This window comes from Cebus imitator, unplaced genomic scaffold (assembly GCF_001604975.1).
Source record: "Cebus imitator isolate Cc_AM_T3 unplaced genomic scaffold, Cebus_imitator-1.0 Scaffold420, whole genome shotgun sequence".
Lineage (NCBI taxonomy): Eukaryota > Metazoa > Chordata > Mammalia > Primates > Cebidae > Cebus > Cebus imitator.
The window spans coordinates 803,237-817,473 of record NW_016107735.1 but is presented as its reverse complement, the minus strand read 5'-3'; the positions used below and the strand labels follow the sequence as shown (position 1 = coordinate 817,473).

Here is a 14,237-nt window from a genome sequence, read left to right as displayed (position 1 = left end):
CCTAGCTGTTCTTCAACTCCTGACCTCAGATGATCCACCCATCTTGGTCTCCCAAAGTGCTGGGATTACAGGCGTGAGCCACTGTGCCCGGCTCAACTTACCTTTCATCTAATAACCTTATTAAATCATTAGAAGACTTTCCCCCAACCCACCCCAAGTCACCATCTGGCATTCCACTGACTTGGAGGCCACACACCTGCCCCACAAGACTAAACAGCTACCTATTTTTATCTCAAAAGTACTGACAGAAGGCTCCATTAGCAGCAAACAGACCTATGAACATAGGTCCTCTATGCTAGGAAAGCATTACTCTTTGAAATGGAGCTATATTTACAAATTTTATTACTTTTTATCCCAAAAATACATATAAATGAAAACCTGCTCTTCAAATGCAGGGAGGCCTTTGCCTAACATTGTCATATGAAAATCAGTATCAGCTCTTTAACACACAATTTACATATATACATACATACATACACGCTATATGTAAGCAGCTAACACTTTTCTACTTACACATATTCCTCTGGTGGAAAACTAGGAAACTAGGAAATTCCCCTGTTTTTCAGCCTTGGGAAGGTAAATACAACCTCTCTGAACAGTTTTTTAAAGGACGAAATGTGTAGAAACATGTAAACGACACAACCTGCTTTAGACATATACATGTTACTAAAGTAAGGACGCTGTCACATCACTGACAGTGTATTTCTCAGAAAAAAAGGACATAACATTTGAATAAAAACACAAAACTGAAGTACAGTTAATATGATCAAAATTGTTATGTACATGCTCCATGGAGAAATCAGGAATTCTCTCAAAGAACAGATCCACGGCCAATTTCAGTCACTTGTGGCACTGAATCAGCACCCATTGGTGGCAACCACGATCCTTCTGTACAGTCATGGGCTTAATTAAGCAGGTGCCACAAAGCATCTGTTTAACAGTCAATAATGCTTACTGACTGCGTACATTCCCACCCCCAAAACACTAAGTGCAAAATCAACTTCTAAGCTCAAGAGCTCAACCAGGTCAAAGCTTTGGTATATACTGGAGGTTGTTTGGTGATAACCAAAGCTTAGTAAGATTCTCTGCTCAGGGGTTTGCCCCAGAAGAAAAACACCTGGTCCAGAAAGTTTAACATCTATATAAATAAAGTAACTATACAAAGAGAACAAGCCACGATTTCCCCTTAACCAAGGGTTCATAGTTTTCTAGGCAGCAGTTCTGAAAACACCAACTAAAACCACAACGCTTCTATTAAAACACAATGTGTTGTAATTGCTGAGACTGTTTTGAAAACAAATGCCTGCAGGCATGTGGCCAATGTGCCACAGAAAAAAATTTGACAAAACATTAGTCAGTGAATTTAAATGGTAACACAATTGGGTCAGCAACAGAGGAAAACAGTTAAGGCAATAAGAGGCGTTACAGAGAGCACTATGGTTCTCTGAGTCAATCAAAGCCTTCCAAGAAGGAAAAGGTGTCTCAGTTTGTGTTCTTAGTTTGCTAGCTGTCAGACACTTCTTCCTCCTCCTCCTCATCCTCGTCGTCTTTCCTGTCTATTTCAGAAGTGTCTGACGACTCATGGAGCAAGACGTATTCTCTGCTGCTGAACCCAAATTTGAGTACATCCTTTTCTTTTAGTTCATAGTATCTCTGTGGCTCAATACGTTTGTTGTTTAAGAAGGTTCCATTGCCTGAGCCAAGGTCGATGATGTAGGGCTTCACTCTTCGGCCAACCGTGCCATCTGCACGGGTATATTCCACAAGCCTAGCAGAGAAAAAGGAGAGAAACCTGTGAGCAAAGTCCTGCCTCAGATCATCCAGCCTCTCTAAAGCTCTTTGCTAAAACAGCCTAGACAATGTAAACAACCTGGCTTGAGCTTTGCGCAAGTGGCAGTATCGTAGCCAATGAGGTTTATCTGAGGCGTAGATTATTGCTAATTGAAAACTTTTCCCAATACCCCGCTATGACGACTTGAAATATAGTCCGCATTGGCAATTTTTGACAGTCTCTATGGAGACTGAAAAAACAAAACAAAACAAAACAAAACAAAACAAAACACCTGGCTTAAAATTAAAATTAAAAGTTAAAATTAAAATTCTAGAGAATCAAATAAATCAAAGGAAAGGCATGGCCCTGGGAAGGGAAATTGGGAATTTACATATACTTAGCAGAAAAGGTGAGAATGGTTTGCTGGAGGGTGGGCATAGTAGATCAAAAGGTAGAAATGCAGAATCCAATGTCTCTTGCTTTGTTTAAGAAAATACATTTTTTAGGCCAGGTACAGTGGCGCACGCCTGTAATCCCAGCACTTTGGGAGGCTGAGGCAGGTGGATCATGAGGTCAGAAGTTAAAAATTAAAATTAAAAGTTAAAATTAAAATTCTAGAGAATCAAATAAATCAAAGGAAAGGCATGGCCCTGGGAAGGGAAATTGGGAATTTACATATACTTAGCAGAAAAGGTGAGAATGGTTTGCTGGAGGGTGGGCATAGTAGATCAAAAGGTAGAAATGCAGAATCCAATGTCTCTTGCTTTGTTTAAGAAAATACATTTTTTAGGCCAGGTACAGTGGCGCACGCCTGTAATCCCAGCACTTTGGGAGGCTGAGGCAGGTGGATCATGAGGTCAGAAGTTCAAGACCAGCCTGGCCAACATGGTGAAACCCTGTCTCTATTTAAAAAAAAAAAAGAAAAGAAAAAGAAAATACATTTTTTCCTGTTGTTTATAATCAATATGTTTCTTTAACCTATATTTCAATATATTTTAGTTCCTGTCCAAATGGGAAAAAACAGTGGACTTAGACTTCAGAGTCAAGGGAGCTATATTTGAGGCAGAGTTCTACTACGGCAGGGGTCCTCAGCTCTGGGGCCAGGGACTGTGGCCTGTTAGGAACTGGGCCACACAGCAAGAGGTGAGCAGTGGGCCGGCAGGCAAGCAAGCCAAGCTTCATCTGTATTTCAGCTGCTCCCCATCACTTGTATTACTGCCTGAGTCTGCCTCCTGTCAGATCAGCGGTGGCATTAGAGTCTCATAGAAGCGTGAACCCCATTGTGAACTGTGCACAGGTGGGATCTAGGTTGTGTGCTCTTTATGAGCCTAATGCCTGATCTCTCACTGTCTCCCATCACCCCAGATGGGACCGTCTAATTGCAGGAAAACAAGCTCAGGGCTTCCACTGATTCTAGATTATGGTAAGTTGTGTAACTATTACATTATATATTACAATGTGATAATAGAAAATAAAGTGCACAGTAAATGTAATGTGCTTCAATCATCCCAAAACCATCCCCACTGGTCCATGGAAAAACTGTCCTCCACGAAACTGGTCCTTGGTACAAAAAAGGTTGGGGCCCATTGTACTATAGTGATCATTTATTAGGCAAGTCACTTGGTTTTGCTGGGCTTCAGTTTTCTCATCTGTCAGATGGGGATATAAATACTTGTCCATTCAAAGTCAGGCGGCTGTGTTAAAAAAAAAAAATGGGCCAGGCACAGTGGCTTGCGCCTATAATCTCAACACTTTGGGAAGCCAAGATGGAGGGATCACAAGGTCAGAAGTTTGAGACCAGCCTGGCCAATATGGTGAAACCTTGTCTCTACTGAAAATACAAAAATTAGCTGGGCATGGCGGCACGTGCCTGTAGTCCCCAATCTCTACTAGGGAGATTGAGGCAGAAAAACCACTTGAACCTTGAACCTGGGAGGTAGAGACTGCAGTGAGCTGAGACTGCACCACAGGACTCCAGCCTGGGCAATAGAACAAGACTCCATCTCAAAAACAAACAAAAAAACAGCTGGTGTGGTGGCTGAAGCCTGTAATCCCAGCACTTTGGGAAGCTGAGGGGGGTGGATCATGAGGGGTCAGGAGTTCAAGACCAGCCTGGCCAACATGGTGAAACCCAGTCTCTACTAAAAATGCAAAAATTTGCTGGGCATGGTGGCACATTCATGTAGTCCGAGCTGCTCAGGAGGCTGAGGCAGGAGAATTGCTTGAACCAGAGGAGGCAGAGGTTGCAGTGAGCCGAGAGCGTACCACCGCACTCCAGCCTGGGTGACAGAACGAGACTCTGTCTCAAAAAACCAAAAACAACAACAAAAAACAAACCAAACCTGCTGGGTGCAGTAGTTCACACCTGTTATCCCAGCACTTTGGGAGGCCGAGGCGGGTGAATCACTTGAGGACAGGAGTTCGAAACCAGCCTGGCCAACATGGGGAACCCCATCTCCACTAAAGTAAATATAAAAATTAGCCAAGCATGGTGGCGCGCACCTGTAATCCCAGCTACTTGGGAAGCTGAGGCAGGAGAATCGTTTGAACCTGGGAGGCAGAAGTTGCAGTGAACTGAGATTGCACCATTGCATTCCAGCCTGGGCGACAAGAGCAAAATTCTGTCTCAACCCCCAAACCCCCAACACACAAAGAAACAAAAACCTGCCCTATCCTTCTCACAGGATTGTTGTGAGAATCATCACAGATGTCCCATGCAAGCTATCAAGATCCAGGTTCAAAATTAGCTGGCACAGAGGCACATGCCTGTGGTCCCAGTTACTCGGGAGGCTGAGGCAGGAAACAATCATTTGTGCCCAGGAGCTTGCCACTAGAGTGAGCTGTGTTAGCACCACTGCACTCCAGACGGGGTGACAGAGTGAGACCTTATCTCAAGGAAATAAAAAATAAAAGTTTAATGTTCTTACAATAAATATGTAAGCAATTATTTAAAGAGCAGTTAAATTAACAATACTCCTTAGATAAGATAGGAGGGTATGGGATTCTTCTGCATAAACATGAACAAAAATCTTAGTAATCCTAACGAACCCCATGATTGTTTTTGCTCACATTACAGTTTCTTCCTCCATGTTACTTACCGATATTGAAAGACTGCATGCTGCTTTGAACAAGACGGGTGATCGATTGGAATGTCTGCAATGCGGCGGTGTCGACCTAGTAGGTATGCACTCTGTCGATGTATGTACATGACTGGCAGCACCTCATCATTTTTAAACGGGTAGAGACGCCACCGTTTTTTGGGGATACGTGCTTCTGGGGGCTCACTATATTTAATGACTACACCCCGAAAAGTGTTGGTGTCCTCAAGAAGCGCCCCAGAAAGTTCAAAGCTTGGTTTTTCTTTAACAGGAACCTCCTTTTCTTTGTTGTTGCCACCAGGCCGAGGAACCAACTCCTGAGACTCACTACCACTGCCACCAACGTCATTCCTCTGGCGATGCTCCCGTCGCCTGGCATTATAAAACTCCCGCTCGTCTTCCTGAGCCTGCAGGTTCTGCGTGTCTCGATCCCGTCCCTGACCCTGCCCACTCCCAGGCCTCTCGTTAGATGTTCTCCTTTGGTGGGAATGGCCCCGGTGTCTGTCCCGGTCACTGTTCCTAGCTCTCCTGTGTTCCTGTTCCGATGGTTCCCTGTGCTGCCGATCCTCCCGTCCTCTCCGGGGATGATCCTCACGCTCCTGAAATTCAAACAGATTCCATAATTTTAAAAGCAGTCTACAATCTAAAGGTAGCCCAAATCTAGTTCTTTTTGAACAAACTGCATTCAAAAAGTCTTTTATAATTTGGACTTTGGCATTTAGAACAACATTTCCCACAGAAATAAGATTATTTGGTGGTTACGTTCCCTTGCAAGGCCTCAAAGATGGTATCTCATGCCTCTATTCAGCTATAGCCCTCCTAGCACAGGCCCATGTCCAGAGCCCTAAAAACAAGAGACTATTTAGTCAGAAAAAAGAAGAAAAAATAATTCCCTCTCTTTCAGAACAAAGGTAACTACAGGCAAACTTACAGAGAAGAGAATACAGAAAATAGAACAAAGAGTTAAGTAGTCAGGTACAATACTTGTAAAGAAAGAAGCTAGCTTTCTCTCATATCAAAAATGAAAATATAATACTAAGTTTTTAAATACTACTTTCATAATTAAAAAAAATTAAATATCTAAGAATAAACTCAAGAAACATGAAAGACATGTAAGAAGAAATCTGTAAAAATTCATTAAAATAGATCTTTTTTTAAAGACCTGAAGAAATGGAGAAACATATCATGGTTTCTTGAAAAAGACAGCATTGAAAATCAGCCTAGGCCGGGTGCGGTGGCTCACGCCTGTAATCCTAGCACTTTGGGAGGCCAAGGTGGGTGGATCACAAGGTCAGGAGTTCAAGACCAGCCTGACCAACAGGGTGAAACCCTGTCTCTACTAAAAATACAAAATTAGCCGGGTGTGGTGGCATATGCCTATAATCGCAGCTACTCAGAAGGCTGAGACAGGAAATCGCTTGAACCTGGGAGGTTGCAGTGAGCCAAGATTGCGCCATTGCACTCCAGCCTGGGCAACAAGAATGAAAAAAAAAAAAAAAAGAAAGAAAAAAAGAAGAAAAAAAAAAGATCAGCCTGGTAGAAAATGTTTGCAACACAAAACATACAGTAGTCCCAGGGGGATACATTCTGAGTGTGGTAGATGGCTAAAACCATGGATGGTACTGAAATGCAAAACATTTCTGTTCACATCTTCCACCCATAAATTTAATGCCTTTTCCATCTTAACTAAGCACTTATGAACTGTGGTTTTAACTTCTACAGTTTAAGGTACAACAGCAAAACTAGCATGAATTTTTTTTTCCTTCTCCATGATTTCACAACAGAAGATTCCTTCTTACTATAAATCTTAGCAACTTCAATATATGATTTAAAAACAATTTTTTTTATTTCCTTGAGAACTTTCATCTTTTCACTTAAAGGAAGCACTTTACAGCTTCTCTTCAGCATATCCTAATTGCCAAAATCACTACTATTGCACTTTGGGGCCACTACTAAATAGAATAAAGGTTACTTGAATCCAAGCACTGCAGTACTGCAAGTTATCTGAAAACCAGGATGGCTACTAAGTGATAGACAGGCAGTTAGCTCATACAGCACAGATATACCAGACAAAGGAAGGATTCATGTTCCGGGTGGGACCATACAAGTTTACACCAAGTGACTCAGGGTAGTGAGCAATTTAAAATTTATGAGTTGCTTTTTTCTGGAGTTTTCAATTTAATATTTTCAGATGCAGGAAGTGAAACCACAAATAAGGGGAACTACTGCATATTAATATATCAATAAGAAATAATTCAATAGAAAAACTGGCAAACAGCCAGGTGCCAGTGGCTCACACTTGTAATCCCAGCACTTTGGGAGGCTGATGCAATGGATCAAGCGCTTGAGCCCAGGAATTTGAGACCAGGCTGGGAAACATGACGAAACCCTGTCTCTACTAAAAATACAAAAATTAGCTGGGCACAGTGGTGCATGCCTGTAGTCCCAGCTACTCGGAAGGCTGAGGTGGGGAGTATTGCTTGAGCCTGGGAGACAGAGGTTGCAGTGGGCCGAGATTCCACCATTGCACTCCAGTGTGGATAAGAGCGCAAGACTTGTATGTCTCAAAAATAAAAAAGAAAAAAAAAAAGGAACTATTTTCAGAAGAAATAAATGTCCAAGGGCTGGGTGCAGTGGGTCACACCTATAATCCCAGAACTTTGGGAGGCCAAGGCAGGAGAATTGCTTGAGCCCAGGAGTTTTGAGACCAGCCTGTGCAACATGGCAAAACCCCATTTCTACAAAAAATACAAAAATGAGCCAGGCATGACAGCATGCACCCGTAGTCTTAGCTATTCCAGAAGTTGAGGTGGGAAGATCACTTGAGCCCAGGAGGTTGACACTGAAGTGAGCTATGATCACGCCACTGCAGTCCATCCTGGGCAACAGAGTGAGACCCTGTCTCAAAAAAAGGAAAAGAAACACAAGTCCAATAAATACATGAAGATTATGCTTACACTAATAATCAAAGCATCAAATTCTAAAAGAAGTATGAATTTTCTCTCATTTCGATTAGTAATATTAAAAAGATCAATAATATCTAGAGTGAAAAAAGAAGGCACAGGAAAATGGGTATTTTTCAGCCACTGATGGTATTGGTATAAACCAGCATAGCCTATTTAGGGGAATTTGACAGTATTTAATAAAAATCTCATCAACCACTAATGCCAGTTATAGGAATGAATCCTACAGAAATACTAGCAGATTTTTACTGTACCTACAGATGTTTACTGTAGTTCTGTAATAAAAAAATTGGAAACAACCTAATATTCTGCAATGGTAGAATGGTTAAATTATTATCTAGTCATATAAAGAAATACTAAACGGCCATGAAAAAGAATGACATAATGACATAGAAAGATATCTAATATATTGTTCAAAGGGAGGGAAAAAAAGAGAAGGGGAAAGTTTCACAATATACCTAAAAATTACTATATAAGACCAGATATTTCTATATATAGAGTCGGCAGATGAGATCCTTGGAGAGATATTCCCACTATAATTTAACTAGATACTTATTAAATCTTAAATGCTTTGTTGGGCTCTCAAAAAGCAAGGGAAAATCTTCAATGAGAAAAAAATCTACAAAGGGGAAAAAAAAGATATGAGCTCTAAGCATGAGCTTAAATACTAAAGAGCATTAGACACACACAAGAAAATGTAAACAAGCCACTGAGCATGAGAGGCAGCAGAAACAAGTCTTATAGTCCGGGCGTGTTGGCTCACACCTATAATTCTAGCACTTTGGGAGGCCAAGGGGGGCGGGTCACTTGAAGTCAGTCAGGAGTTCAAGACCAGCCTAGCCAACATGGAGAAACCCCGTCTCTACTAAAAATACAAAAATTAGCCAGGCATGGTGGCGCATGCCTGTAATCTCAGCTACTCAGGAGGTTGAGGCAGGAAAATTGCTTGAACCTGGGAAGTGGTGGTTGCAGTGAGCAGAGATCATACCACCGCACTCCAGCCTGGGCGACAGAGCAAGACTCCATCTCAAAAAAAAAAAAAAAAAAAAAAAAAAAACAACCCCATACAAGTCTTATAGATGTAGATCCCCCAAGGACTTCATTCATGGACAAAAATATTTTTGTTTTTTTCTTAAAAAGAAAAAACTGGCCGGGTGCAGTGGCTCACGCCTGTAATCCGAGCACTTGGGGAGGCAGAGGTGGGTGGATCACATGAGGTCAGGAGTTCAAGACCAGCATGGCCAACATGGTGAAACCCCATCTCTACCACTAGCTGGGCATGATGGTGATACCTGTAATCCCAGCTTCTCGGGAGGCTGAGGCAGGAGAATTACTTGATTGCCTGGAGGTGAAGACTGCAGTGAGCTGTGATTGTGCCACTGCACTCCAGCCTGGGTGACAGAGCAAGACTCTGTGTTTAAAAAAAAAAAAAAAGAAAGAAAAGATTGCGGATGAAGGTGACAGCAAAAAACAAATAAAAAAAAAAAAACCTCTTGCTATGGACTAGGTAATGTATAAAAATGTTTAGCTAATTAAGGTTAAAATTTTTAAAACAGGGAGCAGTAAGAGACTTTCAAATGATTAGGCAGAAAATTAGAATGATACAAAAATTAGCATGGCCCCTAATTTAAAGAATATATATGCAGTAATAACAAAAATGATTAAGCAGGCAGGGCGCAGTAGCTCATGCCTGTAATCCCAGCACTTTGGGAGGCCAAGGCAGGAGGCTCACTCGAGTCCAGGAGTTCAAGACCAACCTGGGCAACATAGTGACACTCCTATCTCTAAAAATAAAATACAATCGTCATATGATCCAGCAATCGCACTTCTGGATATATATCCCAAAGAAATGAAAGCAGGGTCTCAGAGATACTTGAGCACCCATGTTCATGGAAGTACTGGGACTAAGACCTCATCCCCCAAGGCCTTCACCCTGCCATACACAGGGCTCAAGTGAGGGCCACCTGCTCAGAGTAGAACTGTTTCTCTAGACTTCCTAGCCTAGCAAAGACATGCATCAAGAGAGAGCCTCAGACAACCACCCTTCCTATTGCAAAACATTTACCAGCTTGCCACCACTATCTGCCTTGAGTTCACCAGGACTAATCTCATCATGTCCTTTTTCCCTGATTAAGAGTCACTGTAAGAAGCCATAAAGACTAGGTGTGGTGGCTTATATCTGTAATCTTAGCACTTTGGGAGGCTGAGGTGGGCAGATCACTTGAGCTCAGGAGTTCAAGACTAGCCTGGCCAACACAGTAAAATCCCATCTCTACTAAAAATACAAATAATAGCCAGATGTGGTGGCATGCGCCTGTAGTCCCAGTTACTAGGGAGGCTGGGGCAGGAGAATCACTTGAACTCAGGAGGTAGAGGTTGCAGTGAGTCGAGATTATACCACTACACTCTAGCCTGGGTGACAGAATGAGACTCTGTCTCAAAAAAAAAAAAAGTAGGGTGGAATCAGTGATGTCCAATTTCTCTCACTGTCATAATTTTTGGCCGGGCACAGTGGCTCATGCCTGTAATCCCAGCACTTTGGGAGGCTGAGACAGGCAGATCATGAGTTCAAGAGATCGAGACCATCCTGGCCAACATGGTAAAAGCCCGTCTCTACAAAAAATACAAAAATTAGCTGGGCATGGTGGCACACGCCTGTAGTCCCAGCTACTTGGGAAGCTGAGGCAGGAGACTCTCCTGAACCCAGGAGGCTGAGGTCACAGTAAGCCAAGATCACACCACTGCACGCCAGCCTGGCAACAGAGCAAGACTCCAAAAAAAAAAAAAAAAAAAGAAAAAAAAACCTGTTTGTTTGTCTTTTCTTAAATCCCTGCAATGAGGTCTCAACCTTACTACTCCACTAAAATTGCTGGTCAAGATCACCAGTGACCTCCATGTTGCTAACTCCAGTGGCCAATTCTCAGTCTTCATTACACATAACTATCAGCAGCATCTAACAGAGTTAATCACTGTCCTTAACACACTTCCTTCTTATGGCATCAGAGTTACCAGATTCTCTTGCTTTCCTTTCTTTTCAGTCTCCTTTGCTGATGTCACTGCAATTTCTTCACACTGGATCACAGCTGGATTTAGTCCTCCATTGGTTGTTCTATCTACAGTCATTTCCTTTGTAATTTCATCTAATCCTAACGCTTTTCATACAGCTATATGCAGATGACTTAAATGTGTATCTCCCCCCTATTTAGAAATAGGGTAACTGCAAATGTAGTAAATTAAGGTCAAACTAGAGAAGTGCAGGTCATTAATCCCATATGACTGGTGACCTTGGAAAAGAAGAGAGAGATTCATGGGAGAAGGCCATGTGATGCTGGACAGAGAGTCTATCATAGTGGTTACCTCTGGCAAGTGAGGTGGAGGTTTTTTTGTTGAGAAGGCGGTACAATTTTGGGGATGAGACAAGTAAACGATACTCTCATTTTATAGTTTACATACCTCTGTATTATTATGATGAGCATTTGTTTTGAAAATGGTGGATCAGCTAGGTGCAGTGGCTCACAACTGTAATCCCAGCACTTTGGGAGTCTGAGGCAGGCAGACCACTTGAGGTCAGGAGTTCGAGACCAGCCTGGCCAACATGGTGAACCCCTATCTCTAATAAAAATACAAAAATTAGCCAGGTGTAGTGGCATGTGCCTGTAATCCTAGCTACTGGGGAGGCTGAGGCATGGGAATTGCTTGAACCCAGGAGGCAGAGGTTGCAGTAAGCTGAGATCACACTACTAACTCCAGCTTGGGCAACAGAGTGAGACTCCGCCTCAAAAAAAAAAAAAAAAAAAAAAAAAAAAAAAAAAAAAAAAAAAAAAAAAAGAAGCTCCGTCAAAAAAAAAAAAAAAAAACACCTCACAAAATGGTGGTTCAGAGATTGAAAAGTCATCCCTCAGTATCCTCAGGAGTTTGGTTCCAGAATCCCTAGCAGATAAAAAAGGTATCTCAGGATGCTCAAGCTCCTTACAGAAAATGGTATATTTTGCACACATAGTCTGTGAATATCCTCCTGCATACTTTAAATCATCGCTAGGTTACTTATAATACCTAATTCAATGTATATGCTATATAAATAGTTGTTATATATATATATTTTTTTTTAATTGCATTTTAGGTTTTGGGGTACATGTGAAGAACATGCAAGACTGTTGCATAGGTACACACATGGCAGTGTTATTTGCTGCCTTCCACCCCTTCACCTATATTTGGCATTTCTCCCCATGCTCTCTCTCCCCAGCTCCCCACCCCCTGCTGTCCCTCTCCTATTTCTCCCCAACAGACCCCAGTGTGTGATGCTCCCCTCCCTGTGTCCATGTGTTCTCATTGTTCAACACCTGCCTGAGTGAGAACATGCGGTGTTTGATTTTCTGCTTTTGTGTCAGTTTGCTGAGAATGATGGTTTCCAGGTTCATCCATGTCCCTACAAAGGACACAAACTGATCGTTTTTGATGGCTGCATAATATTCCATGGTGTATATGTGCCATGTTTTCCCTGTCCAGTCTATCATCGATGGGCATTTGGGTTGGTTCCAGATCTTTGCTATGGTAAACTGTGCTGCAATGAACATTCGTGTGCATGTGTCCTTATAGTAGAACAATTTATAATCCTTTGGATATATACCCAGTAATGGGATTGTTGGGTCAAATGGAATTTCTATATCTAGGTCCTTGAGGAATTGCCACACTGTCTTCCACAAAGGTTGAACTAATTTACACTCCCACCAACAGTGTAAAAGTGTTCCTATTTCTCCGTTATATTGTTTTTTATTTGTCTTTTAAAATTTGATTTTTTTTAAAACAGTGTCTTGCTCTGACACCCAGGCGGGAGTACAGTGGTGCCATCTTGGCTCACTGCAACCTCCCCATCCCAGGTTCAAGTAATTCTCCTTCTTCAGCCTCCAAAGTAGCTGGGATTACACGCCTGGCTAATTTTTATATTTTTAGTAGAGATGGCTTTCACCATGTTGGCCAGGCTGGTCTCCTGACCTCAGGTGATCTACCTGCCTCGGCCTCCCAAAGTGCTGGGATTATAGATGTGAGCCACTGTGACTGACCCAGACTTTAATCCTAGTTACTTAGGAGGCTAAGACAGGAGAATCCCTTAAACCCGTAAGGCGGAGGCTGCAGTGAGCAGAGATCATGCCACTGCAGTCCAGCCTGGGCAACAGAGCGAGACTCCATCTCAAAAAAAAGAGAGGACTGAAATCTCATTCCTCAAAATTGAGAATACAGCAAGAGTGTGTGCTCTCATTGCTCTTTTATCTCTCTTTGCCTGCTGCCATCCCTGTTAAGATGTGACTTGCTCCTCCTGGCCTTCCACCATGATTGTGAGCCCACTCCAGCCATGTGGAACTGTAAGTCCATTAAACCTCTTTCTTTTGTAAATTGCCCAGTCTTGGGTATGTCTTTGTCAACAGCATGAAAACGGACTAATACAAACAAAAAAAGGAAATAAAATAAAACTGTCCCTATTTATAGATATGATTGTCTATGTAGAAAATCCCAAGTAATCAAAAAAAAAAAAAAAAAAAAAAAAAAAAAAAAAACCTAGAATAAACGAGGTCAGCAAGGATACAGGATTAAGATAAACACACAAAAATGAATTATATTTCTATATACTGGCAATGAACATGTGGACACTCATTTAAAATACCCTTTATAATTATTCCAAAAAGAAATGTGTATAGGATTTATATGCTGAAAACTACAACCGCTGATAAAAGAAATCAAAGATGATCTAAATAAAAGGGGAGATACACAGTGTTCATAGATAAGAAGATTTAACATAGTAAAAAGTCAATTATTGCCCCCAAACGCTAGTTCAACACAAGTCCTATTAAAATCCTAGCAAGACTTTTTTTTTTGGATCTCACTCTGTTGCCCAGGCTGGAGTGCAGTGGTGTGATCACTGCAGCCTCAACATCCTAGACTTAAGTAATCCTCCCACCTCAGCCTCCTGAGTGAGGGACTACAGGTACATGCCACCACATCCAGCTAATTTTTGTATTTTTTGTACAGAAGGGTTTCACCATGTTGCCCAGGCAGGTCTGGAACTCCTGAGCTCAAGCAATCTGCCCACTTCAGCCTCCCAAAGCTTTGGGATTCAGGCATGAGCCACTGTGACCAGCCTAGACTTTAATAGAGACAAGATTGTTTTAAAACTTACATGAATGACAAAGGAACTTGAATAGCTAAAGCAATTTTTATAAAGAAAAATACAGTGGGAGAAATCAGTCTATATGATTTCAAGATTTATTATATAGCTACAGTAATCAAGACTGTGTGGCATTGGCAGAATGACAGACATTGACAAATGGAACAGAACAGCAATCCCAGAAATAGACCCATACATATATGCCCAACTGATTTTTGACAAAAGAGCAAAAGCAATTCAGTGGA

At 41.9% G+C, this 14,237-nt stretch overlaps 1 protein-coding gene and 1 non-coding gene across 2 annotated transcripts in view; one reads left to right on the top strand and one right to left on the bottom strand.

Moving 5' to 3' along the window:
• Positions 1-319: 319 nt before the first annotated feature.
• SNIP1 (Smad nuclear interacting protein 1) overlaps positions 320-14,237 on the bottom strand; it is a 19,093-nt gene continuing 5,175 nt past the window's right edge. The window contains exons 3-4 of the mRNA XM_017509759.1: positions 4,870-5,468; positions 320-1,768 (exon numbers count right to left, since the gene is read on the bottom strand). Coding sequence (XP_017365248.1) covers positions 1,504-1,768; positions 4,870-5,468 — 864 coding nt within the window. The 3' untranslated portion in view covers positions 320-1,503. The remainder of the gene's footprint in view (positions 1,769-4,869; positions 5,469-14,237) is intronic.
• Positions 1,879-2,021, top strand: LOC119468384. Its single transcript, XR_005197059.1, has one exon. It is a non-coding gene; the product is annotated as a U4 spliceosomal RNA (small nuclear RNA).